This window comes from Volvox carteri, assembly GCF_000143455.1.
Source record: "Volvox carteri f. nagariensis unplaced genomic scaffold VOLCAscaffold_39, whole genome shotgun sequence".
Lineage (NCBI taxonomy): Eukaryota > Viridiplantae > Chlorophyta > Chlorophyceae > Chlamydomonadales > Volvocaceae > Volvox > Volvox carteri.
Window position 1 is genome coordinate 438,469 of NW_003307582.1, and position 24,853 is coordinate 463,321.

Genomic DNA, 24,853 nt, shown 5'->3' on the forward strand with positions numbered 1-24,853 from the left:
GGTGTTCGTTAACCTGACAGGCAATCATTTTGCATTTTGCGCAAGGTGTAGACCTAAGCTTTGCAAAACCCTGGGCACAAGCTTGGACCTTACATGTCCGCTGATGACCCAGCAAATGCATCCTGATCTGCGGTATCTCTTTATGTAATTGCAGGTGGCTTGCCGCCGCCACCAGGTGGCTATGGATCGATGCCTGGTTTTCTAGGCCCTCCGGGCGTGCCTCCGCCAGGAGTCCCGCCTTCTGGTCCGCCCCCTCCTCCTGGACCGGGTGGCTTCCCACCGCCGCCTGGCATGGCTCCGCCTCCTGGAGGCGCTCCTCAGGGTTCTCTGAATGTGGCGTTTGGGGCCATGAGCCTGGGCCCGCCTGGGGTGCCGCCCCCGCCAGGGGTAAGCATGGGTTCGACAGTGCTGACAGGTTTTGTTATGGCGTCAGTGCCTGCATGAACCCTCCTGGCATGAATTATGGAGGGGCCTGTATATTGGTTTATAGATTTGCACGGACGTCACCGCTTATGCACCGAAGCTGTTGCGGACGCATTTCTGTTGGAAGCTTTTAACGCGCTGGTTCTTCTAGGCGTCCGGGTGCATGCGATGCAGGAAGCACATTCACCTATGGCTATCCCAGTGCAGCTTTGGGCTGGTCGCTGTGGGAACCGCGCATTCATAACCTCGACGACGTGTCCGCCTTTCCTCGCAGGGTGCACCCCCTTTAGGAACTATACCGGTTAAGCCGCTGGGAGGCCCGCCACCGGGACCGCCTGGGATGCCGCCGCCACCGGCGGGGAGCCATCCGCCAGGCGTGCCGCCCCCGCTGCGGCCTCTCGCTCCTGGCACTGGCATGCCGCCCCCCCCTGGGGCACCTAATGCGGGGCTCATGGGCGGCTTCCCATCGAATGCTGTGCCACTGAGCCTGCCTAATGTTTCGCCACCGTCCATGCATTCGGGAGGCCTCGTGGGCGTGCCGCCAGTGAGCTCGCCGAATGGGTTACACCCGCCGCCTCCTACACAGGGAAGCACCGGGCCGGGCATCCCTCCGCCGCCGCCGCCAGGGATGCCGGGGCCATATGGCGCGCCGCCGCCGCCGCCACCCCCAGGAGTACCAGGCGGCATGCCGCCCCCACCGGGTATGCCCGGTGGCCCAGCACCGCCACCTCCTGGCGGCTTCATGCCGCCGCCACCCCCGGGCATGCCACCAGGCCCTCCACCACTACCCGGTATGGCTCCGCCACAACAAGGACCGCCACAACGTGGGGCTGTAGGTCAAGTCCAAGGTCCTCCAAGTGCCTCGAGCCGCATTGACCCTAGCCAGATACCACGCCCCGTGGCACAGCCCCCCAGCTCTGGACCTTTGGTGTTCGACACACGGATGGCAGGGGGTCATGCGTTGCCACCACCGGCATCTTCTCGCTTCGTGGTGAGTCCAGCCTTGGGTTGCCTTGCTCAAACACAATAGGGGCTTATGGGAAGCTAGGAAACAAGTTATGCATGCAGCAAACACGGTGCAAGTTTTGTGTATGAAACCAAAATATGGAGCACTTCCGGGTGATGTTCAGTGGGACTGACTCAGCAGCCATGTCCAATTATGGTGTTGGACATCATCTGTGTATAACAGAGTGAAACAAAGGGATAAGGACAACAGTAAGGTACTGTATCAACAACCTTGGATTGGGACTCGGGTTTAAGGCGTGGAAAGCTGTTTATGAAACCCTGGTGTCCAATCTAGACTCTACTCGTTGTTGAAGTTATTCTTGCGCTTGTCTGTTGTCGATGAGCAGACGTGCTTCTACGGTTTATAACCAGATAGTCCCTGGAGGCCCGAGCTAAGCAATGAGAGTGGAGGAATGCATAAGCCTGCGCCAGAATGGAGGGTGCTTTTGTACATCTCGCCTGAAGCTGTACCTTGGATGCTCCCGTGCAGGTCCGTGACCGCGGGAGCTGCAGTCCCCGCTACCTACGCTCCACCCTCAACCACGTGCCGCACTCCCCGGAGCTGCTCACCAACTGCGCCATGCCCCTGGCGCTTGTGGTGTCACCCATGGCGTTGCCGGACCCTGGGGACGACCTCATTCAGGTATGGCGAGTGCAAACAAAGGGAATGTTCCCGGTGGTGCTTGGAAGGGGTTGTTCCAGGTGGTGCTTGGAAGGGCTGCACTTCACGTCTGTGGAAGGGCGTGGACATGGCTGAGTATCCGTTTGCGTGTAGCTTTCACTGCAGTCCATGGGAGTTGCACGTTTTAGCAAGCGTCCACGTGCACAAATGTACAGACGTGTGCTTACGGCTGCTCGGAGGCGTTCCTTCTTCACGTTAGGCAACATATTTTGCAAGATATATGGTCAATACGCCCTATACAGTTGGGACAATAGCGCTGTGCATCGCATTACGTCCCTGCGTGCGACATGGTCCCACATCAGGCGTATAACATATTATTTAGTTTGCGGATGTGCTCTTCTCGGTGCCGCCGTTCAGATTGTGGACGTCACTGAGTCGGGGCCCGTGCGCTGCGTGCGCTGCAAGGCCTACATGAACCCCTGGGTGCGCTGGACAAATTCAGGACGTAATTTTAATTGCAACTTCTGCGGCATCTCCAACAGCACCCCTGACTATTACTTCTGTCATCTGGCGCCGGACGGACGGCGCAGGGACGCTGGTGAGGAATCGATTGGATTGCGGGTGTAGGTCTGTCTGGTGGTGCTGCGTTGCCTACCTCGCCTTGCTAAGACGCGCATGCACTTGCACTTGCACGCCGGCCAGCATGGGCCGAGAACGTGTTCTTGGATTTTTTAAAGGAAGTTTGATGTGGCGGTCCTGGCATTGCGCGAGTTTTGTGGGAGTCGTTTTGTGCTAATACTTTGCGGTCGTTCCTCTCCCTGCCTTCTTCAGATGAGCGGCCTGAGCTGTGCCGGGGCACGGTGGAGTACCTGGCCAGCAAGGAGTATATGTTCCGGCCGCCGATGGCTCCGGCCCACGTGTTCCTTATTGACGTCAGCCAGACGGCCGTCGCAACAGGGGCGACCGCGTCGCTGTGCAGGGCAGTGGCTGCAGCGCTGGACCGGATTCAGGGTAAGGCGTGTCGGGGGTTGAATGCTCAGTGGATGTAACCATGGAGACCTATAACTCGGCTGCGGCTGCAGCACAGATGTAAAACTGATGAATGCTTATATCTCAGTTGAGATTGTCCATGTGCGTATGGGGCCGGGTGCGCTTGGTCATAGAATGGCTGTGCTACGAGTATTGCTCCGCCCTCCATCCATCGGTAGCCTGATAAGCACAAGCGCACAGCTTACTCCCAACTTTTCATAACCCCCTCAGGTAGATGCTCTGCATTTCTGCGCGAGTTGCCATTATAATATTTTTACCGGCACCCTGTCCCTGTTTCCCCTTGCCAGGCGGGCCCCGGGCGATGGTTGCGGTTGCGACTTATGACACAAGCGTGCAATTTTACTCGGTGCGGACCTCGGGTGCCACACCTCAGATGCTGGTCATGTCGGACGTTCAGGATGTATTTGCGCCCACCTCGGGAAAGCTACTGATGGGCCTGGAGGAGCATCGCGAGCAGCTGAAGGAGTTGCTGGAGGCGCTGCCGGGCATGTGGACCAGCAACAGGATAAACGAGAACTGTGCGGGCGCAGCCATCGAGGTAAGAAGGGAAGCAGTGGTAGAGGAACGGACCCATACGAGCCGGGGGCCCAAGGCTCTGACGCCAAAGATCCAAGCGTTTAGCAGGCCTGTCCCTGATAGCCGCATGTGTCCCATGTGCATATTAGTTGTTCTCGTGGTGGCAATTCTGTGGGCGCCGCCAGTTCGCGCAACCCCTACCTCAGTGCCGCAAAAAATTGCCGCCGCCTTTCGCGATGCTGCAGGCTGCTATTGACCTTCTCAAACCATATGGCGGCAAGGTACACGCGTTCGTCGCGTCGTTGCCGTCTGTAGGTGTGCACGCGCTAAAGCCGCGCGAGGCTACAGGGCTGGGCGAGAAGGACAAGCTAGCGTATCTCACAAGCCAGGTGAGGGTTGTGCTGTGCAAGTATGGCTGCCTTCTTAAGACCTGATGATGGTCTACTGCTTATCAGTTTTTCTGCTCAATTCCTTAAACGGATTGTCATACGGATGATCCGCCGCTCCATACCCTCACCATAGCACATTGTCACAGAAGTGCACGGCGCCCGGTGGAAGTCAACAATATATTTTGGACGCGCTGACATTTGTCATGACCAGCCTGTGTTACACTGTCGCACCCTGCAGGATAACACGCTCCGCTCCCTGGCCGCCACGGCTGCCGACCACATGATTTGCATTGACCTGATGGTGCTGGGCCAGGGCTACTGCGATATCGCAACTCTCTCAGACCTGGCCACCACCACGGGAGGCACCGTATACTCCTATACGCCGTACAATCCTGTCGCGGACTTTGATCAGCTTGTCAATGATCTGTCGTGGAACGTGGCGCGCCAGCAAGGCCTGGAGGCGGTCATGCGTGTGCGGTGCTCCTCTGGGTTGGATGTAGAGTCGTACTCGGGACACTGCTACAGGTAACGAGAAGTTACGGAAACGACCGATTTGGGTTACGCATTTGCTTTTGCTTTAAGGGTCCTAATTGGCACGCAAGCTTGTGATTAGAATGGGCCATAGGCAACCCTTAGTTAGGGGCCCTGCCAACAACGGTTCCGATTATGTGGTGCTTACATCGCATGCATGGTCCACACATTCTCGGTCCCGAGCGGTTCAGCGGTGTGTCTCCTGGTCATTAGGCCCTGTGGAACGAAGAAAGGCTGAGAGTCTCAGCAGGTTTTCATCTTCCCCTTTTTCCCAAGTGCACTGGCTAGCATCACGGTAGCGGTTTCCCTCCGTTCGCTTCGCGCAGGCCTCCTAACACACCAGACGTGTACCTACCTGCCATCGATTGTGACAAGGCGCTATTGGCACGCATCATTCTCACCGAAAAGCTGGCGGCGGGTTCGGAATGCTACTTGCAGTCGGCGCTGCTGTACACGAATGTGGCAGGTCAGCGGGTCATCCGGGTGCACACGCTGGCGCTACCCGTTACTGACAACATATCCATGGTCTTCAAAGGGGCGGACCTGGATGCGCAGGTGGGAACAGCGTTAGCAAGGAATGGCGCTGAGTGTGCCATGCTGGATGCGCAAGGAGTGTTTTAGTTGAATGGCACCAGCTCATCGACACGTATCTACTGATCCGTGCCTGTTGCATGTTGGATGGTCCGGTCTCGGACCATGGAGAGCTCCCACCATGTGACATAACGTTACATGTGGAATAGTTAAGGAACTTCCATTTTTTATGTAGCTTCGTCCGGTCAAGGTGTATCATGTCATCCTAAAAGAGACCAGTGACATGAATTTCAGGGGGGTCACGGCCAACTTCTGTTGAAGTTTTGGTTCCTTAGCTCCGTGCTTACCTTACTTCCGCAGATCTGCACGCTTGGCCGTCGTGTGGCCACTTCGCTGGTGGGTCAGCAAACGCTCGGCGCCTGTCGGGAACTGGTCAGTTCGGCAGTCGTGGCCACGCTGTACTCTTACCGGCGCTACTGCGCCTCATCATCGTCGGCAGTGCAGCTCATCCTGCCGGAGGCGCTCAAGCTACTTCCGTTGTACGCATTGTCCTTGCTCAAAGGGGCGGGACTTAAGGCGAGTTGGTGGGAAAACGTAATTGACTGCCTTGCATGTTTCTTCACGAATACACGCTGTGGTAGGTTTGTTGGTTAAAAGTTACAGTTCGCACAATTGCTGAGATGTTACAGCCCCAGTGTGGGTCAGAGGGTTACATGCTTGTGCCTGAGCCTGGTGTAGTCCCGCCCGTCACCTGAACCGCAGGACAACGTCAAGCCAGACGAGCGTGCGCTTTGGATTACTCGCATGAGCTGCTTGCCATGCAGTCGCGTGGGCCCACTTCTGTACCCTCGCCTCCTGCCCCTCGCGCGGCTGCTGGCTGAGGCACGGGAGGAGAATGCCACCGCGGCGGATGGCAACACATTTGAAGGGCTGACGCTCAGCAGCGAGGGCCTCGAGGCAGGCGGTATCTTCCTCCTTGAGAATGGGTGAGTGCAGTGCGCCGTGCAAGTGGGCGTGAACTAATTTTGGTGACGAGCGGCGCGATGTCAAGAGGTATGTCGAGTTGGAGGTGCGGGGCTCTAATGGTACAATGACATGCCATTTTTCCCTTCGCAAGAAGGCGCTCATGCCGCAATCCGGTCTAATGCATGCAACCCGTGAGATTGTTGGTTGCATGGCAAGTGTGTATTTTCCTATGCATAGCCTGGGTGAAGGTGTCCAAGCGTTTGCATGTAACACGCCAACGTATTGTTATGCCACGCTATAGTGCACCTCGAAGTTCTCTCAAGTCCTTTACCTGACTCGGCTGCCTCATCATTACCTGTGCATTACCTGTGCATTACCTGTGCATTACCTGTGCATTACCTGTGCATTACCTGTGCAACTTACCCCTGCAGGTACGAGGCCATACTGTACCTCGATCGTGGTGTTTCGGGCCAGCTGCTGTTTGAGCTGCTCGGTGTGGCATCCTATGACGACCTTGTGCGTGTGCCAAACGTAAGCTCGTTATGTACCAAGTAATGCATATAACTTTTAGCGCTGTCGGAACGCTGGCCTTAAATGTTCGGGGTATTCGGCAGGGCCCCTCCTGGGCCTCGGCATCGCGCTGCAGCTATTGCCTTTGTTATAGTGTCCGTGCCGTGCCTGCAGTTTCTCACCATATTCAGGTCACATCTTGCGTTTTCATATATGTCCGATTCTCATTTTTTTGTCCGATTCTGTCTGCACATGTACTTGTTGCCATAGGCTATTACGCTGCTGCCGAGGGACAACTGGCCTAGCCGTCTACTCCAGGACCTATTGACCAAGATTCGACTGCAGCGCTCGTCCTTCATGCGCTTGCGCGTGGCACGCAAGGGTGATCCGGCCGAGAGTGCGTTCTTTAACATGTTGGTGGAGGACCGTTCCAGCGCCGGAATGAGTTACGTGGAGTATTTGTGCCAGATCCATCGGCTCATTCAGAACAAGATGGGCTAATTGTATCGGCGCGTCGAAGCTATGCGGTATTGGAATGAACGGTGCGTCTGGTAACGGAGAGTTAGGGGGTTCTCGGTTGAGCGGAATTTGTGTGTGAGCTGTCAATGTCTGGGCATTAGGAGAGCGCGGGGAGCGTCATGAGCGCGGCTGCGGGTGCATTTTGCTTGAACAGGGGCGTGTGCATTTGTACTTTGTTGGTTCGCTGTGACACGCGCCCGGGGGCCCATCGGGGCAGTGCACGCCGAAGCCAGGTGTCCATAATTTGTGGACCCGAATCGGCTAATGTCATTCCCCTATACGCTGTCCTATTAATTATTTCTTTTCAGTGGTAAATGCGCGGTTCAACTCGTTACGGAAGGATTTTCGATGCTTTATGTTGTGGAATCACGAGCTTGGATTGGCCCACGGGCGCTCAAAGCCCTTAGCTTACCCCCGCCCTAAAAGTGCTGTGTCTTTCGCACACCAAGGCGTGATTTGGCGGCTGGGGCTTTGGATAAATGCTTGTCTGTGCCTTGGCCAGGGAATTAGGATTGATTTGGCGGCTCTCGAGCAAGCCGGCGTGGTGAGAGGTGTGGGTAGTACTGTTGGCCTGCGCAGCTGACCTCCTCCCTTTAACCGACATGGCGTTGGTTGGGCCAGGAATGTTAACGTGCTGCCAGTGGGGTTCGTCGTCTGCCTCGGGTGGCACTGGGACAGTAGCGATGTCCATTTCCGGCAGGTTTGTACGCATTGAATTGTGGCAGGGACAGCTAGTGCCCGCGGAATGGTGTCTGACGCTTCAGTCACGCGCAGTCCAGCTTGACGGCGAAAATTGCCGGTTCCAGGCCTATGGCGCTTCTTTAGATACCAATTTGCAGCGGAGAGAGCTCCATATGTTTACAGGAAAAACGCACGAATCGCCGTGTCTGTGAGCATGCTGATAGGGGCATAACGCTACCTCATCTTCGCCTGGGCTATGGATTATCAGTTTCCTTGTAGAGGAAATACGCCAAGAATCGTATTAGCCTGTTTACGCTACGCTCGTGTATCATAAGCAACGCCAACCTGAGGTGCTGGCGCTAATCGTTTGAGACTTAAACATATGCGACCAAACAAACGGTTTTTCCACTATAATTTATCAGACTAGAAAGCAGTGGGATTGACTTGCCATCGACTGCTGTGGGACCATGAAGAAGTTTCAGTGTACCTGTACTACTCGCGGATATCGCTCGTGCTGAAGGATCCAGACGCTACATTTAGAGAAGCAGATGGCATAGGCGTGTATGCATTCATCTGCCAGAGGGTTTTATGGATTATGGAGACATACTCTAATTCCTGAATGCAAGAATGTCGACCTCAAGTTTTAGGGGTTTTGGGGGCCCCTTAAGTTTTAGCGCTCTGGGAACGGCACATGACGGTCTGCGCCAACCGGCAGTTAACTTTGGCAACCTGTAGAGTGCAAACCTGTGCAACCTGTAGCAAAACGACTAATGAAGGCCGAGTAAGTAATGCGCGATGATGGCTCGCGCTGAAGAGCTTCATGGTTTGACTGATAACTCGATATAGGGATAATCGCATCTTCAAAAACACCAGCTGCAACTCTTTGCGTACATCGTGCTTCCAGATCCTTTGTGCGCGAGCACGGGGAGTAAGAGGGTTGCACGCATCAGCATCTACTCATTTGTTTATACCGGCGCCGATCGGAGGGATTTTCCGTTGGCAATGTCACGTGCTCGGACAAATGGCATGGTTCATGGTCCTAAACAGAGGTAGCGCCTTTGGAGGGTCCGCTCGTGGGTGATAATGTTCGAGTGGCGTACCAAAACTTGAGGAAGGAAGTTGTTAAAACATTGTTACTTTACATTAAAGTATACTTATAAGCACGTGTGCTGGACATAATCACCAATCCAGGGTGTGGAGCAAGGTCGAATGACTAGCTACTCGTAACATGTCGTGACCCATACGAAAAGTATTTGAAGTTGGTACCCGATTGCATTGCAGGATATTATTCAGGTGCCATGTTGAGAAAACAGAAGCAGCAACTAACTAGCTTGCCCGGTGCTTTGGATTTTGGAACCTATAGTTCAAAATCCATCCATTTGGCACCAAGGGCGATGGAGCTCCGGTACTTACCAAAAAGGACATCTACTTGCTTATGCAGGATATCTTCTTTGGTAGCTTAGATAGGAGTGCTGGGAACTTACGATAGGGTGAGCTTTTTGGAGCTTCTGCAAGCTTCTGCATGCGCAGCTGTAGCCACATCAACCATAAGAACTTCCATAGTATATAATACAGAAACGGATTGAGGGCCAGTAGCCAGCACTGCATCTTACATCCCCGACTCCACCCTTGCTCGCCCATGGATAAAGGCACCTCATCCAAGTGACCCTGGAAGGGCGCCAGCAAAATGAATAGCAGTAGGCAACCTCTCAGCGCTAGCCCAAATGATCGCTTGGGCTCGCCCGGATTCCTTTTACATCCACCCGATATGTCGCTGGCAACTGCGCGAAGTCTGTCAGCGCGAGCAGACGGCACAACACAAAGCCCCAGTCAGGCAGGCAGCCTTCGACGGTCCCGGGCCCGAGTTAGGACGCGGTTGGAACCTGATATCTCCGGCACACCGACAAAGCACACCGGCCAACGACCTCCGGCTTCGTCCGCCTGGCGCCCGTCATGGACTCCTTCCGGTGCAGGACAGCCCAACCCTAACTCGATGCCGGCACATGTCTCGATGTCGCCTCATAACAGCCAGCAACCTCAGACTTATTTGTACGCAGCGCCGCGTGATCAGCAGCCCAGATGGGTGGAACACGGCCTTTCCGTGGGCGGCGCAAGCAGCGCAGGCGGGTGGGACAGCAGCTCAGGGGGGGCCCATCAGTCGGGAGCTTATTCTGGGGTCGTAACTGGTGCAACTTTCGCTGGTGTCCGCCATTGCCATAACTCATTCGCTTCAACCCAGAAACCGTTGGGTTACACCTTCGAGCGCTCTCCGCAAAGGCCCAGCCCGGTGCCTGAGCACGATAGGACACCTGATTACTCAGGTGCCTCGACACCCAACACTGGGCGCATGGCTGACTATTCCTACCCCGCATTGCGAGGGGAGCTGAGCCCGATGCCCAAGTACATGAAGGTACAGACAAAGTGAACGCGCAACTCAACCGTCCTGCAACTAACTGTGTACTCCGCTCCTGCTAACCCCGCAGGTCTTCACTGTGCCAAAGGACGTGCACTATGAGGTGGGCTGTCCTAGAGGTGTTCGACAAATGGCGTCACTAAGCATGAACGAGTATCCTTTTGACGGTCACTGGCTTGGGGCAATCTACAATATTCGCGGATACGCACGTCAATACTCGGTTCTGCTTCTGTGCAGGAGGAAGTCGTCATCGAGCCGATTATCCAAAATCTTGGCATCGGCAATAAGGAGATGGAGCAGCGGATTACGGAGCAGATGGGCAATCTGTACGATTTCTTCAGGCGATTGTACGACCAAGATCAGGAGGAGATCCGCTGCTTGCAAGCGCAGATGGAGCAGCGAGACATGGAGCTCCGGCAACTGCGCCGGACGAAGCTGGCGGCAAATGAGGAAGAGGGAAAGGTCACCACGCCGCGATCAGCCAGCAAATGGAGAGAACGGAAGGACCAGGACCAGCTGCACAGCCAGCCACGCCTTGTCCAAAGCGCCGCATGCTCACCTGGGCCGCCACCATCACCCCCGAAGCAGCCGAGCAAGCCGATGGTATCCGTGGTTATGCCACCAGTTACAAGTCCGGCCCGTCCCCTTTTCAAGTAAGCAAGGTTTGCTCTTTACAACGACGTTCCTGGGTGCTGTCGTGTTGGATGGACCTAATCCCCTAAACGGGGATTCAGCTACCACTGTAGGTCCTTCTGGAGCGCCACCTGTTTTGCAACTGCCGCTGTGAACTCTTTTTATGCGTAAACCGTCCTTATTGACAGCTATTGGCAAGGCTTTCGCTGCTGCGGCCGAAACGCCGAGTGTCAGCCTTAGGTTCATTTATTTAGTATTTAGCGTTCCACCGCTTCTGCATACACTGTGCACCCTTGCGCCTTACTTATTACTAACCATTGCATGGGCGGCAAAGATTTGCAATGCCTTAAAAGCTGCGGTAGTAATATGCGTTATTCTCGAGTTGAACTAAACTACGGGTTGCCGCTACAAGACACGTCCTGCGGGTTTGCTTGAGTACATTCCGCGTCCCTTATCCTAATGGCTGACGAAACGCCGTAGTAATATGAATAGCAAAAAGGAACCATGAAGTATGCGCTGCCGCAGGTGGTGGGCCATCGTCCACGACCTGTACAACCGGCATTCGACACTGTGGCAAGGCGCTTTGTTTCTGCTCCTGCTTATCCTCGCAGTCGGCTTGCTGGCAGGTCTGCTGACCAGCCAATCCTCAGACGGCTCCAGGGGAATGTACGCAACCTTCACGGACCCTGACCCCGCTGTTGTCAGCCTCTGGTCCACAGGAATGGCATTTTCTGTCAACATGTCTCAGGGCACTACAATGTACTATGCCCTCGTTCCTGTTGTATCCCTCCTGGCATCCAACAAGACACCCTCCGCTGCAGACATCAAAACACTCCTACAGGGCCCCACGCTCTCACCACTGCGTGGCTTGGCAGCGGCATGCGGTGAGCGTATTGCCGTGCAGAGCCAGGCCTTCACTTTTAATGTTGCTACGAGCTCAGTCGCTGTGGATAAGTCGACGGCGGGAAAGCCCTGCGAGGTTACCGGCACCCTGCCAGATCAGTGCAGCCTCTGCCCAGAAGTGCAGCCGGGGACGACTTACACCTTGCTCGTTGCTTTTTCGCAAAGCGATGATGTTTATAAGATGCAGGTAATAACTGCGGGTAGCAACTTGATACATTAATGCTTGCACTCGTACCATCTGCATGGCCTGCTGCTTGCGATGTAAGGCCTTCCGCAGATCCCATTTCAGGATGTACAACGGTACGCTTTATCGCAGGTGACTACCGCGCCGCTGCCATTGACAAGCAGTCGTCCCCCACCTACGCCGCCGTCGCAGCCCTTGCCGCCTTCCCCGTCGCCATTGGCTTCGCTGCCACCGTCGTCACCCTTGCCGCCTTCCCCGTCGCCATTGGCTTCGCTGCCACCGTCGTCATCCTTGCCGCCACCGTTGCTACCGCCGCTACCCCAGCTGCCGTCGCCATCACCGACATTAACACCTGCGCAGCCACCAGTGCCGCCGTCATCGCCACCGCCATTGACGCCCCGCGCCCCGGGCCTCAAGGTTATGCCCGCAGTTACTGTTGTCGGGCAAACAGCTTTCGATTTGTCCTTTTCACTTTCCAATCCGGGCGTCGTGCGCTTCATGGTCATGTACCCGGTATTGTACGCGCAATCAGGTGGAACTTACGTGTCCTTCGCCACTGCTGAACCCGTTGCCGGCCAAGCGCTGGTTATGACCTCAGCACCCTCATCGGCAATCCTTGGACTGAATGGTGTGGTCGCAGCTGGGTCCGTTAACGTCACCACTGACCTGCTGTACACAATCCGCGTGGACGGCAGCTTGCCAGGTGCCAGCAACGCGGCTGCGACGTGTTTGTGTGAAGCCCGAACGTGCAACTGCTCGGCACCGGCCCCATGCCATGGCCAGATGTGCAACGTCGGGCCCTCTGCGCTGGTGCCCAGCACCACGTACAAGGTCAGTCAACATGTTTGTGCGCGTGTTACGTGTACGCCTTCTACCTCCGAGGCTAGGAACACATCAAGCAGCGGTCATGACCCCTTTCTATGTGCATGTCGCTTCAGGTTTACATGTCGACCAGTACTCCTGACGGTGTCTCTGACACGCAAGGACCCATCTACGTCGGCAACGTAACCACAGTCGCCGATGCCGTGGCCCCCACGCTTTCTTCAAGCGCTGTGATTTCCGAAAACACTATTACCCCCAGCGGCTTCACCTTAAGCGGCCTTCAGCTCGACACGGAAGGCTTGTTATATGTCATGATTTCCAGGCCATCGGGGGGACAACAGGTTGGTTTCTCGGGGACAGCTGCTGCGCTTTTGGCGTCACAACTAGAATGTCTCAAGGCAGGCAGTTGGGTGCATGACCTCACTCGCGCAGTTGTCCTGTTTCGTTGCAGAGCATCCCCGCAGGCACAGCAACGGCTATTAAGGAAGATGTCTTCGGTCGACGGCGGCAGCTTTCAGTTCTACGGGGTCGGCCTCGGACCGTGTTGCAGCAGACAGTGCAGGCCTCTGATAATACCTCTTCGTACGGTTCGCTGCTGGTCATGGACCCAGCACCGGCTGCCCAGGTATTCACGCCGGCTTGCCCCCGCAAGGTTCCCTGCGACCCTGCTAAGGTGAGAAGATGGCATGCAATACGTATCCATGCCGCAATACATCATGCAACGGCGCACCGTCCCGTGTCTCAAGCGCTGCCTGCCTTTACCTTGCCCAGGTTTTAGCTGCGTATGTTGACTTAACGGTGGAGGTGCTGGCGCTGCCGGTACAATGCGTGGCTGTCGCAAATATACGCGATGGGCCTATGGTCCAGGTGCTAGATGGCCTGGCCAACGACACGACTTACATTGTCCGCCTCATCACCGAAGACATTGCCAGGTAGAGCTTATCACAGCATGTAGGATTTCTCAGGGAGGCTGTCCCTTGCGGGTGATTGGTGCGCCGGGTTACGAGCTTACCTTGTTGCAGCAATAGTGTAGCGATGTACGAGCGAAAGCCTGGCTGTGGTGCGCTGGTACGTGTTCCCTAAAGTCCTTAGATACATACCCTCGCACCTATCGGGGACGGTAATGCTGCCTCTGCAGTAACCAGAGGGTCTACAGAACGCTGATACGTACCGTCGACCGGCGGCCACCCGACATCAGCACCGTGTCGGTACAGGCTTCGTTCCGATCCTTCAATCTCACCATCACGCTGTCTGAACCTGGAGCCTTAGTGGGTTTTCTGTACACAGCAGAGGGAGCAGCCAACGTTTCGTTCACGCCGCCGCGATCCTGGCCGCCCAGTCCACAGGTCTGTTTGGAAGTTAACCGCGAAGGACTTTGCACAGCTTTTTATTTAGTGGCCTTCTTCATAGTTGTATCTGAGGACTAGGCGGTTGAGATTGAGTTGGGCTAATGCGTGCAAGGTGTAAAAGCCAATCTCTCGCGTCTTTCTGGCTGCAGGGCCCAGTCATCCAGCAGGCCACAGCTGCCACTACGATCCCTCCAAACGGGACTGTGCCGCCGAGCTCTACAAGCTACATTTTGTCCTTTAATAACCCCGCCATCAACCCCAAGACCACCTACAGCGTTGCTTTGGTCGTACGGGATCTTGCCGGCAATGTGCAGACAGCCACAAAGTTGGTGACAGTGCGTACAGACGATAATATACCGCCGGTTTGGCTTACAGTAGTTTTGCAGCCCGGAGCCTTTAATGCCACGTTGTCAGTACAACTCGATGAACCCTCAACAGCGTTTTGGTTTTGTCTCTTGGGCAATGTGCAATGCCTCCCAGCGACCACGGTGGGTAACTTTTCAAGCCCTAGTTCCAGATAGGTCTGAAATACTGTACGATGAATGCCGTTTCACCTAACTTGTTCTGCTCCACTCTGTTGCAGCTTTTCGGGTTGGTTGACTCATTGTCAGCTACCCCAGGGGGACTTGCGGCCATGGGCAACGTTTCCGTCACGTTTGACAATGGGTCAGCTTCTGCCACGATCCCGGGCCTCCGTGACGGCGTTACATACACCTTGTGCTTAGTTGCCCAAGATGCTGCGCCATTGAAAAATCGCCAAATCGCGACACGTCGCCAGTTGTTCACCACGCTTGACCGCACACCACCCACCCTACTGGTATCGGTCATCCCCGGAACAGATGGCAACTTCACGTGCGACAGGTGGGTGATGGCTGAACCTGGTAATCGTACCTGTTGAATTGCAGCGCCGTATGTACTGCCTTAATGAAGTGTGCCCAGTTTTTAACTGCTACCGGGCGCTTACCAGTTCTTTAATCTTCCTTCCCTCGGTTACGCAGGTCCGTGTTCAGGTGCCAGCTGTCCCTGAACATTTCACTCAGCGAATCTGGCAGCTCCGCCTTGGCCCTTCAGTACGCCGACGCGTATCAGAACAATTTCACCACGGACTCACTCATCGACATTAGCGTCACTAATCCACCGACAGGCGTGCTCCGGGCTGCTGTCGTAATGTTTAACAGCTCAGGTTTTTTATATGTTCACCTGAGCGACCTCCCTTCTGGTCGAGGATACAGTCTGGACATCGCTGGCGTTGATGTCGCCGGTAACATACAGCCGCTTCTACAGTCCTTAACGCTCCTCGCACCTGATGTAACACCACCGAACTTCACCCGTTACTCGGCCGCCAGTGTTGCTGACACGTTCATAACGGCCAATGTCAGCCTGAACGAGCCAAGCATAGTTCTGTGGTTGGTGACAAGTGCTGGTGCGCAGGTTCCCAACGCCACACAGCTAGTTGCAGCTGTTCAGCGTAACCAGAGCATGGTAGGTTTGACAGCATATGCCCCCATGGTTGCAAGTGGGCCGGTCACGTGGCACATTGGCGGCCTTATTGTTGGACAGGTCTACGATTTGCATATGTTAGCGCGCGATGCCAGCGGCAACCAGCAGGCAAATGTGACATCCATCCTGCGTATCCGTGTCCAAGACTCCACACCGCCCATTATTTACAGCCTAACAACTTCTCTTGCCGCAACGGGGAACCGCTTGATAATAAGCGTGAACGCGTCTAAGCCGGGGACGCTACGCTATGTCGCTATCACACCTGGGGCCTCTTCACCGACCCAGCAGCAGCTGCTGCAGGCAGCCGCTGCGAACTTCAGCGGGCAGCTGCCAGTCCCAACTGCGTTGACTATCGCATCAGCTGTTTTATGCGTAGCTGACGGTGGGTCATACCAGCTATGGGCGATGCAGGAGGACACGGAGGGTCAGTATCCTAATCGGCAACCCAATTACAGCAATGTTACAAGGTAATAATTGGGGTTACACGTAACATCAAAGGGGCAACAGTAGCTAGCCACACTGTATCAAGCCACGAGTAATCATTGTGCGTAAATGGCATTGTGGGCGCCAGTAGCAGTCGGTGAGACCATGCGCTGTTGTTCACATGTCAAGAAAGCGACATGGGATTAATAACAGCAGTTCCAACTCTACCCCGGGCATGCCTGCAGAGCTACACAGCTCCCTCAATCAAGCACAGATGGTAGCGTCTGCTCCCCTGAAAGCCGTATGCGGACCTTCGTAATGGATACGGCACTTGCACATGGCAGCTTTGGCTGGCCAGTAGGCCGCATCATGCCGGCAGCAGCTTCCACAACAAGCAACGCCAGCGTATCGTCATGGGTTCGAGATTACGTGCTGGTTGGCGGCTTGGGTGGAGGAGTTGTTAGCGACGGCACCGTTTTGGCGTTCGTGGAAGACCAGCAGCTTGGGAAACTGGACTTCAAGCCCGCCCGGTAAAACCCAGCACCTAAAGCATGCATGGCGTTCTCTTTCTACTTTCGTTCGCATTCTCACAAGCCTTAGTCGTTATGATTGTAAGCCTCTGTATAGTTTTATTCCTATTTTCTGCGTTTGCCTTGCAGGCCACCTCCAATGCAGATCCGCATCGTGGTGCAAACGCCGATTCTATACCTTGAGCCCGCTGCCGCCGTTGCCAGCACTACGGCGGATCCCGGTCGCAAGCTCCGGTTCGTTTTCCAGCTCCTGGACGGCGCATCACGCCCAGCGAGCTTTGATGGCCTTCGGTTCGTGCCAACACTGTCGACCAGCAGCTACGCGGCATTGGTGCTGTCCGATTGCAATGTGACTTCGGCAACGGCTGGGTCGTCTTCACTGCCTAGTGGTGCAGGCATGTGCCACGTCGAGGTCCCGGTACAGGCGTTCCCGGCCGCTGGTGTGTCTATGCAGGCCTCCTTGCGGATTGATCTTTACAACGGGTGGGTCCGGACCACAACTCTTCAAGGTGGATAGGTCTTAAAGGCGCGTGATTGCATAGCCGTAGCTACTTTTGTCTTTTGCCGAGTGTATGACCGGTCTGTCATTTGGTAGCTAGCAGTAGACGCCGCAAAAACACCTCATGCGACAGGCGTATACCGCCTTGTTTAGGTATTGTACATCGCTTTTCAGGCTGCTAGTTTAAGGATTGTGCTGGGCGCGGGTTGTAACGCAGGAGCATTTTTCTTCTTTCGTCTGTGACAGAGCAGCTCAGCTTGCGTAGCGCAGCCACGGCAATACCGTCAGCCCCGACGACTGGTGCAATTCTGCTCCTCGCGCTACCAACCCGTGCGTTACGACCTGGCGAGACATTCCGTGCCACACTCTCGGCCTTCGTGGGCAGCCAGCAGGTACGCCGAGATGCATGGTGAGCCATACCGTGTGCTCTGTACCATACGTATGTATGTCGCGCCGTATGTGTTGTACCATACCTGTATGTACCAAACCCACAGTTTGCCTGCAACTGGGTAGTTCAGTATTCCTTGTTTTCGCTGAAACCGCGCGCTTCTTTGGAGCTCCCAAGCGGTCCTTAAAGCAACATCTTGTCCCGCAATGGTGTGCGTCTATGCCATCAGATGATTACCGGCTTTACCATACGAGTCCTGTATAACGCATCCCGGATGAATTATGTCAAGACGGAGAAGTCGACCCTGTGGTCGGAGGTGGCTGCTGCGCCCTTGTCAGATGACAATGGTGGCATGGCATTGTGGCTCTCTGCGATCCAACGAACGGCTGCGGACTCAATGTAAGCATGGTTCCATGAGTGCTACGGTTCGACATCCTATAGAGTCGATTGAGAAGTCGGAGGCGATGTGAAACTAACCTGTCTGCACTAGATACCCCGCCACAGGGAAATTAAGGGCCACGGTAAGCTTTATCAGGCATCATAACAACACCCTTCAAGGTTTAAACCTCTTAACTGAGGCATGCGATGCCCTTGTAGGTATCAGAACCGCTCGGTTCCGTTGTTGGATGCTTACTTTACCCTGGCAGAATCTGCTGGCCCCGATGGTGCTGAGCTTATTGCCTTGGACATTGGAAGAGGTACCAACAGTGACAGCGTCGTCCTTCTTTCCGCAGCCCTTCCGTTTGTACCAGTGGTGATGTTCCAGGACTTCAATGCAATTAGCGTCGCAACCTCAGGGAGGATTACGGTTGCCACGCCACGGCAGCTAGGCTTGATGGCGTACATGACTAATCACGACCTGTTCAACTCCGCTGTGTTAGATGGAAAGGATGTAATTGCACCCATCCAGGTAAGATGTGATGCGCCTTGTAGTAGGCCTCTATAGATGCTGCCGGAGCGCCTTAGTGCGTATTTATCGACGATATGTGTGCCGTACTAAGTATAGTTACTACATGCTTACATCAGGCGCAGATGTGAACATATACCTACCACCACCACGCTTGTTTGGGCGCCAAGCTGTCCACACTGTCCATTGACGGGTTGAGGACGTTGCGCTCTGTCCCTTGACGGTAGTTCCCTCAACCCCGTAACTTTCAGGATCAACCTAGCTGATGAACGGCCAGTGCTTGCTTTCGTCCGTTGCACTGAACGCTCGGCTGGTGTACTGCGCAGGCTCTCGTTGTCGCCGATTGGTCCCCCAGCTTACTCATGGATGGAACCCTTACTATTCCGAGTGGAGCCAGCTGTTCTTGCGCTGCACCAACGAACACGATCAGTGCATTAACCGTTGCGAGCTGCCATGTTGTGCTGGCATCATCACATAGCCAGCCAGCGAGACAGGCCAGCCTCTCAATTACATGCGGCAGCAATGCGGCCTTGCGGGCACAGGTGAGTGCTTTGAAAGCTGCGTCGATTTGTGGTGCCCCGTGGCGAGAAGCAATCCTTGACACATGACAAGGTATCGTCCTTGTGTGCAGGTTGTGGTGAGTGTCTGGTATCCTAGTAGTTACAGGGTCGAATCTAGTGATCCAGACAGCACTCTTAGCAGCCTTCTACCCATAAACGTGCCGATTTCATCCGTTGGGAGCTGCTCGGACAGGTGAGAATCCACTGCCCTTGGCCCAAACGAAATTATCCTTGTCCTTGAATAGCCATGGTGAATCAAGTACTGTCATACCATGGCGCACACCATCAATACATGCACACGAGAGGCTTTTTTGGCGGCCAGCTATTCCAGTTAACCTGGTGCCAACCTTGCCCCCGGACTTCTTTTTCACATTTGGAGCAGCGTTCTAAATGATAGTTTAACACTACCTCTCTTATTGCTGCGCCGTGCATATCAGATACCAAAGCGCCCGGCTTTATCTCCTCACTACCTGGATGAATGGGGGTCGTTCAAGCGACGACTACATCACGGACGTGGATGTGACTTACCTCGTGGCGAACTGGACAGTGGATAAACCTCAAGCGTTGCGCCTTGTAAATGCCACAGCTACGGTGGGCTTTTGACTCATTTCTGTTATGGTCGGGGAAGCTCCAAGGCACACGATCTGACGTTTGGCGAATCATAATGGGTGACACGGTTGTGCCTTGACTCAATTTAGTGAGCCGCTCCCCACTTATCGTGCAGGGCCTTTCACCTGACCCGGCTGTGAACGTGTCAGCTCTGGGCGCTGGAGGCAAAGTGCTGGCCAGCATGCAACTTGGAGTTTCAAGTGAACCGGTTTGCGTTGAGGCATTGGAGGCTGTTGCAATCTCTAACGTCTCGGTGTCTGGTGACACACAGCCGATTAGCTTCAGCCGGTGGCGTGTGCGTTTCATTCCTCGACAGGTGATCCAGTGCATATGTAATGGACCTTGAGCTGGTTGGCATGTACAACCCACCTCCTATATACTTCGTGCACAACGGTTCGTTGGCCCATCCTTTCGGTATCCTCTGGAATGTTCAAAAGACGTGCCTGATATCTGGCCATCACAGCAACCTACAACATCCGAGCATTCGCAAATTGCTTGCAGGAACTCAACTGGGAAGGTGCATCTGCCAAGGTCAGCGTGTTTGCCAGTTTTAGCGACGGCACCGTCATGCCCGTGTCAGGCGCTTCCAGCACCACTGCGTATCAGCCTACAGGCAGCACACTTCCGTTCAGCCTTCAGACACTCTCCGGCTACCCAGCTCTAAAACTGACGGTTAATACTTCATTCGGTTCACCTGCGGCGTGTGGGGTTCTCCTGAAGACGAGTTGGAGCATTTGCAGTGGGACAACTTTTGCTGGTGCTGGAGTGATGATGGCCACTGGTGTGGACAACCCTATGCTAATGGCTTCCCTTTGCAACAGGGCCAGGGATAACCTTTTTGTGTTTTTCATTTTGCAGGTTCGGGGACAGTCAGAGTTGCGCTTCCTACACCTACACGTATCGATTCTATCCAGCCGTCCTCTCTTTTCGTTACCAGCACCAATAGTGGTGCATCGCAGCCACCAATCAGCGTGCCAACGCAGTCGTATCTTAAGGTCATGGTGGCTTTTGATGATGGCATAGTTCGTGACATGACTAACGACACTCGGGTTCAAGTCCTGGTCTATCAAGGCGCCGACCTGTGCCGGGGTGAGTTGGCTGGATTTCGTATAGGCTTGACGTTTAGGCTGCATTTCTGTAAGCTCGACGTATAGGGTCGACGTATAGGCTTTATGTGGTGAGTATCCTGAATGGATGGAGGCTGCTAATGTAGCTGCTTGTATGAGTGCTTATATTGGCTCAGGGATCTTCACATACTTGACCCGCCTTGGGTGGTGTGCACAACCGCTATGTAACGGGGTTCTTGATGTAGGTTGAGGTCCTTATTATAATTAACCCTTACGGCTGCCTTTTGAACTTTTGATTTGCAGTTGCGACGGCAGGTCAACCCTACGTGGAAGCAATCGCTGGGAAGTCAGGCAATTGCGAGCTTGAGGCCCGAGCTTCCTTTGCGGGCCTGCCCGTGCTGCGCAGTACCACCAACACGACAGTCGTGACGTTTGTGTCAATGCAGGTTTATGTGCCTGATGGCACTCCGGCCCTACCGCCCACGACGAACAGTAGCACACTTACCAACTTGGTAGTATCACAGCTTGACCCGATATACCTGTTCAAGTGCGATTTTAGTCATTACATGCCGGTGAGTATTCGCCATCGCTATCCGATATCCCTTGCTCTGGTTATCTTCAAAAACCCCAATTCAACTTATACAAGTGGCGGGTCTACACCCGCGGCGACCGCAGGCGAGCGTGTGGGCTATGGGCCAGCTGAGCAGCTGTGGTGTAAGCTGCAACCTCGCCGACTTGAATGACCCCATCATAACACGCCTGCTGCTTACCGATATATCAGTTGTCAACCTTGAGATCAACCCCTCCAACATCAGCCTTACCAACGTGCTCATTCCGATCAAGCCGGGGAAAAGTAATTTGCGAGTCTCTTTCGGCACTGCAATTAGCAACTTATTCACGGTGTCTGTGGAGGATCCCTTCCAAGCCGGTTGGCCGCGCGTGTTCGGCATTATGGAGACAGGGTTTACAATAGCCGCGAACATGAGCAGCGGGTCTTACAAGGTGACTTACCTTGTGCAATCACAGAACGGGAGTGGTATCATTGCGCCTGCTGCAGCCGAAGTGGAACGAGGTGCGATAACCGTTACAAATCTTAGACAATAGTTCTAACAAGGATTGAATTTGATTAGCCAAAAATATCACGGCTGCTGTCTAACATTGATGTTTTCGGCGGCGTAGCCGGCGTGGCTATGACTGCGGTCGGCTGTTCACAGGCAAGCCCCTGCATGATGACGGCGAACGTCACTGGTCTCGCTCCAGCCGTTAACTACACGATCTTCCTCGCGGTTCGTTTCGAGGTGATACGACAATCAAAGCTTATTAACACTGTCTTTGTCATAAACGGCGTCCTCACTCCAGATAATACGGCGCCGACATTTACGGCTCTGGGAGATGTAAGTGATTGATTAATAAGTCGGGGGGCTGACTGAAGACTTCGACAGCTCACGATAAGCTGATAACTATGCAGGAATTTCCTAGGTGATGGGGGGTTTGCTCCCTGTGCTGCGCGAACCCGCGGAAGCCGTTTCAGTCCACATCTGAAATGCCTGTGTCGCTTACTTCCCTATTGCAGGCGCAAGGTATGACGCAGGACTCGCAGCGCTTCACTATGCGCGTACCTGTTGCATTGAGTGAAGCGGGGACTGTCAGCTATGCAATTTACCGGAATAGCTCATGCATTACAGGTAGGTCACGACGGACTAACCGCAGACTCCTGAATCCTCAGCTCAGAGGTCTTGGTACGAACTTGGTATTATTGTTGTGCAGGCGCCGAGCAGCTACCCAGGCAGACAGTGCGCATTGCGGGAGAGTTGCCAACGAATATCTGTGTTTGTCCCGACACGTCACTTTGCCTGCCCGTGGCCTGGGGGAACATAACATTGTCAGGCGACCAGCTGAGTGACGTTATAACGATACGGGGGATGTTGCCGCCGAACCCGTACAACTACCTGAGTAAATTGGCGCCAGACCAGTTGACCTGCAGTACAGGTATGCCGGGATGTAAAGGAGGACGTCAAAAATGTGCGATTGGATGCATTCTTTGCCATGAGCAACTCAACTTCTTAGGAAGAAAACTTATTGTGCTGTTTTCCCTATGTCATGCCTGCAGACTACTTGCCCGCCCCAGCGACCCCTGCGCACATGCTGTACCTGGTGGCCCAGGACGATTTTCCAACCTATAAAGACTGGAACGTGACGTGCATGGCCCCGGCGTCATCCCCGGGAACCCTCTGTGCAGCGACAGCCCTCGCGCCCTGTGTAGCTACCCCGCCAGCAGGCTCTGGGGCAGGCGGCGTGAATGTACAGAGTGAACCGTACAAGCTGGTTCAACTAGGTCAAGTGTTACCAGCCAGTATGTCAGGTACGTTAGATGTTATGATGAGCCATGCTTGATTGGATACGTGGAACCATCTGACCTGCAACGCCTTGCACCTCCCCGCTGCAGAATCACCTATACTCGCATCGTTTAACTTGCCAACGGGAAACCAGGTGACCTTTGACCCGGTTGGAACTGCCGTAACGGTCACACATCGCACTATAACCCTGCAATTTAAGGTTACTAGGGCGGCGGCGGTCCAGTATCGCTTGGATCAATTTAATGGTGCCAAAGCCTTTTCCGGTGTATACCCTATATATGATCCAGCAGTGACGTACAATGTCACGATTAGCAAAGCATGCGACGGCACGCTTTTAGGAGAGGCTTCGTATACTCTGTGGTATTGGGCGACGGATATCTACGGGCGGTCAAATTCGCCAGTGTCTGCGTCGATTGTTTTAGGTTGACCGACATAATTGGTGTCACATAAGTGTTTGCAACGCTACTGGTTGGCATATTGCCGGTGCATGTCCGTCTCAAGGGAGCGTGGGCTTTCGAATTGTGTGTGCGTGTGTTTCGACTTGTGTGTGCGTGTGTTTCGACATGCGCAGCGTGCATGTGTGGACTATTGTCCGCCCTGAAAATACTGTGCTTAGCTTCCTGGCGGGACGAAACAAGTCCATCGTCAAGGGCTTATCAAAGGGTGCACATGTTGTTTATGATAGTTGGTGATGTGGCCCAAGGAAGGTTGCGTAGTGCGTTGAGTTTGTCTGGCGTGCGGGAGCTCCTCGGCCGCGGAAGAGATTGAGGTCCGCCTCCGGTAGCGCTGCTGTTCCAATTTTCTCCAAGATTGGTCGAGCTAGCGCTATTGATTTATGCGGTGCAGCAACGGCGGAAACTGAGCAGGATGTACAGAGGCAGGCGTCGATTTTGCAGTCATGACGAAATGATATAGCAGGTTGCCAAGCGCCGCGTTCCGTTTTCCGGCTGTTGTGCGCAGTTTCTTAAAATTGTCGGCATCGTCCAAAAATTTCGTGCCCGAAATTTGCATAGGCTTGAGCTGCGAAAGATACGAGTAGTCATCTACATGGGCAAGTAGCCCGCAGTAACAGCACGACTATCTAATATATGCCAATGGTGACTTGGCTGCTTGGGGGGGCCCGAGCTGAGTCTTGTGGTTATTGCCAAAGTAATCGCCTCATTTCCCGGATGGAATGCTGCGAAAAGACGGTTTTCAACTAATGACCTGTGCATCCTTCAGGCGAAAGGACGGAGTGGCAAGTACCCAGGATATGGCATACAACAATTTAAAGCTCCGCAACGTCATAATGCAATTATATGCTCAACCTCCAGACCTTCATCCTATGCGGGCAAACAACTCGTCTATGTACATCTACATCTAGCCTACACGTGACAGAGGCGGCGATTGGACATATACACCTCTCTCTCTGTCACATATTAGCGGTGAATACTCAGTTGCGCGTAAACCCACCAGGCTCCATCCACGGGTTTCCGCCGTCAGGAGCTGCAGCAGATTGGGCTAAGCAGGGCTCCGTAAACATACGTCTGAAGTTGCAGACAGTAGCGGTACAACTGTCAAAGCATTGTGCTTCAATGTGCAGGGGATAGGTCCATGGATGCCTCACCAAAAAATATGTATACACGTGTCCCTCTGCTTCACGGCATGTCAAATGGTTATACGTAGATGTTCCGAGCCACCAAAGTCACCGAAATTGAAACCACGTGCCAAAGACTTCAGCCACGGCCAAATAAAACAACCGCGAAGGCAGGTCAAGAGTTATCGACCAATGATTGCTTAACGTAAATGCAATATTATTGGCCAGATTGCTGGCCGACTCATCGCACGCCTCCTCGACGTCTTCAGTTTGCATCTGTCAGGCAACAACACGACAACACCAGGGACATGGCCCTTCGCCCAACGTTTGTCACGATGCGTTGGTTTATCCAGGGCCGCAAATGCACTGGCCACCGTGCACGAGCAGTGT

The 24,853-nt window shown here is 54.3% G+C and overlaps 2 protein-coding genes across 2 annotated transcripts; both read left to right on the forward strand.

Annotated features, from left to right (window-relative positions):
- Nucleotides 1-1,204: 1,204 nt before the first annotated feature.
- On the forward strand, nt 1,205-7,935 carry VOLCADRAFT_76031 (uncharacterized protein). Its single transcript, XM_002953854.1, has 12 exons — nt 1,205-1,414; nt 1,919-2,071; nt 2,468-2,648; nt 2,882-3,070; nt 3,388-3,638; nt 3,862-4,005; nt 4,244-4,530; nt 4,863-5,091; nt 5,428-5,661; nt 5,842-6,053; nt 6,465-6,555; nt 6,814-7,935. The coding sequence occupies exons 1-12, from the start codon at nt 1,217-1,219 to the stop codon at nt 7,042-7,044; spliced, it is 2,400 nt and encodes a 799-aa protein (XP_002953900.1). The 5' UTR covers nt 1,205-1,216; the 3' UTR covers nt 7,045-7,935.
- A 1,532-nt stretch (nt 7,936-9,467) lies between these two features.
- Nucleotides 9,468-24,476, forward strand: VOLCADRAFT_118525 (uncharacterized protein; the record flags this gene model as incomplete). The annotated part of the gene is made up of 34 exons (XM_002953855.1): nt 9,468-9,870; nt 10,065-10,153; nt 10,227-10,259; nt 10,394-10,809; nt 11,315-11,879; nt 12,069-12,707; nt 12,815-13,039; nt 13,150-13,371; nt 13,470-13,630; nt 13,897-14,044; nt 14,197-14,535; nt 14,631-14,908; nt 15,046-15,971; nt 16,332-16,500; nt 16,630-16,734; nt 16,816-16,983; nt 17,217-17,391; nt 17,617-17,786; nt 17,892-17,908; nt 18,122-18,297; nt 18,621-18,836; nt 18,926-19,047; nt 19,292-19,445; nt 19,579-19,758; nt 19,965-20,321; nt 20,378-20,552; nt 20,834-21,102; nt 21,206-21,602; nt 21,791-21,924; nt 22,104-22,215; nt 22,298-22,519; nt 22,641-22,892; nt 22,977-23,150; nt 24,370-24,476. 34 exons carry the CDS (start codon nt 9,468-9,470, stop codon nt 24,474-24,476), a joined length of 8,295 nt encoding a protein of 2,764 aa, XP_002953901.1.
- Between the last annotated feature and the right edge of the window lie 377 nt (nt 24,477-24,853).

Excerpts from the sequence above, each read along its gene's own strand:
- VOLCADRAFT_76031 (XM_002953854.1), top strand. The coding sequence starts at position 1,217 with ATGGCTCCGCCACAACAAGGACCGCCACAACGTGGGGCTGTAGGTCAA. Across the intron at positions 1,415-1,918 it reads CGGCATCTTCTCGCTTCGTG|GTCCGTGACCGCGGGAGCTG; the intron begins GTGAGTCCAGCC and ends GCTCCCGTGCAG. Across the intron at positions 5,092-5,427 it reads GGGCGGACCTGGATGCGCAG|ATCTGCACGCTTGGCCGTCG; the intron begins GTGGGAACAGCG and ends TTACTTCCGCAG.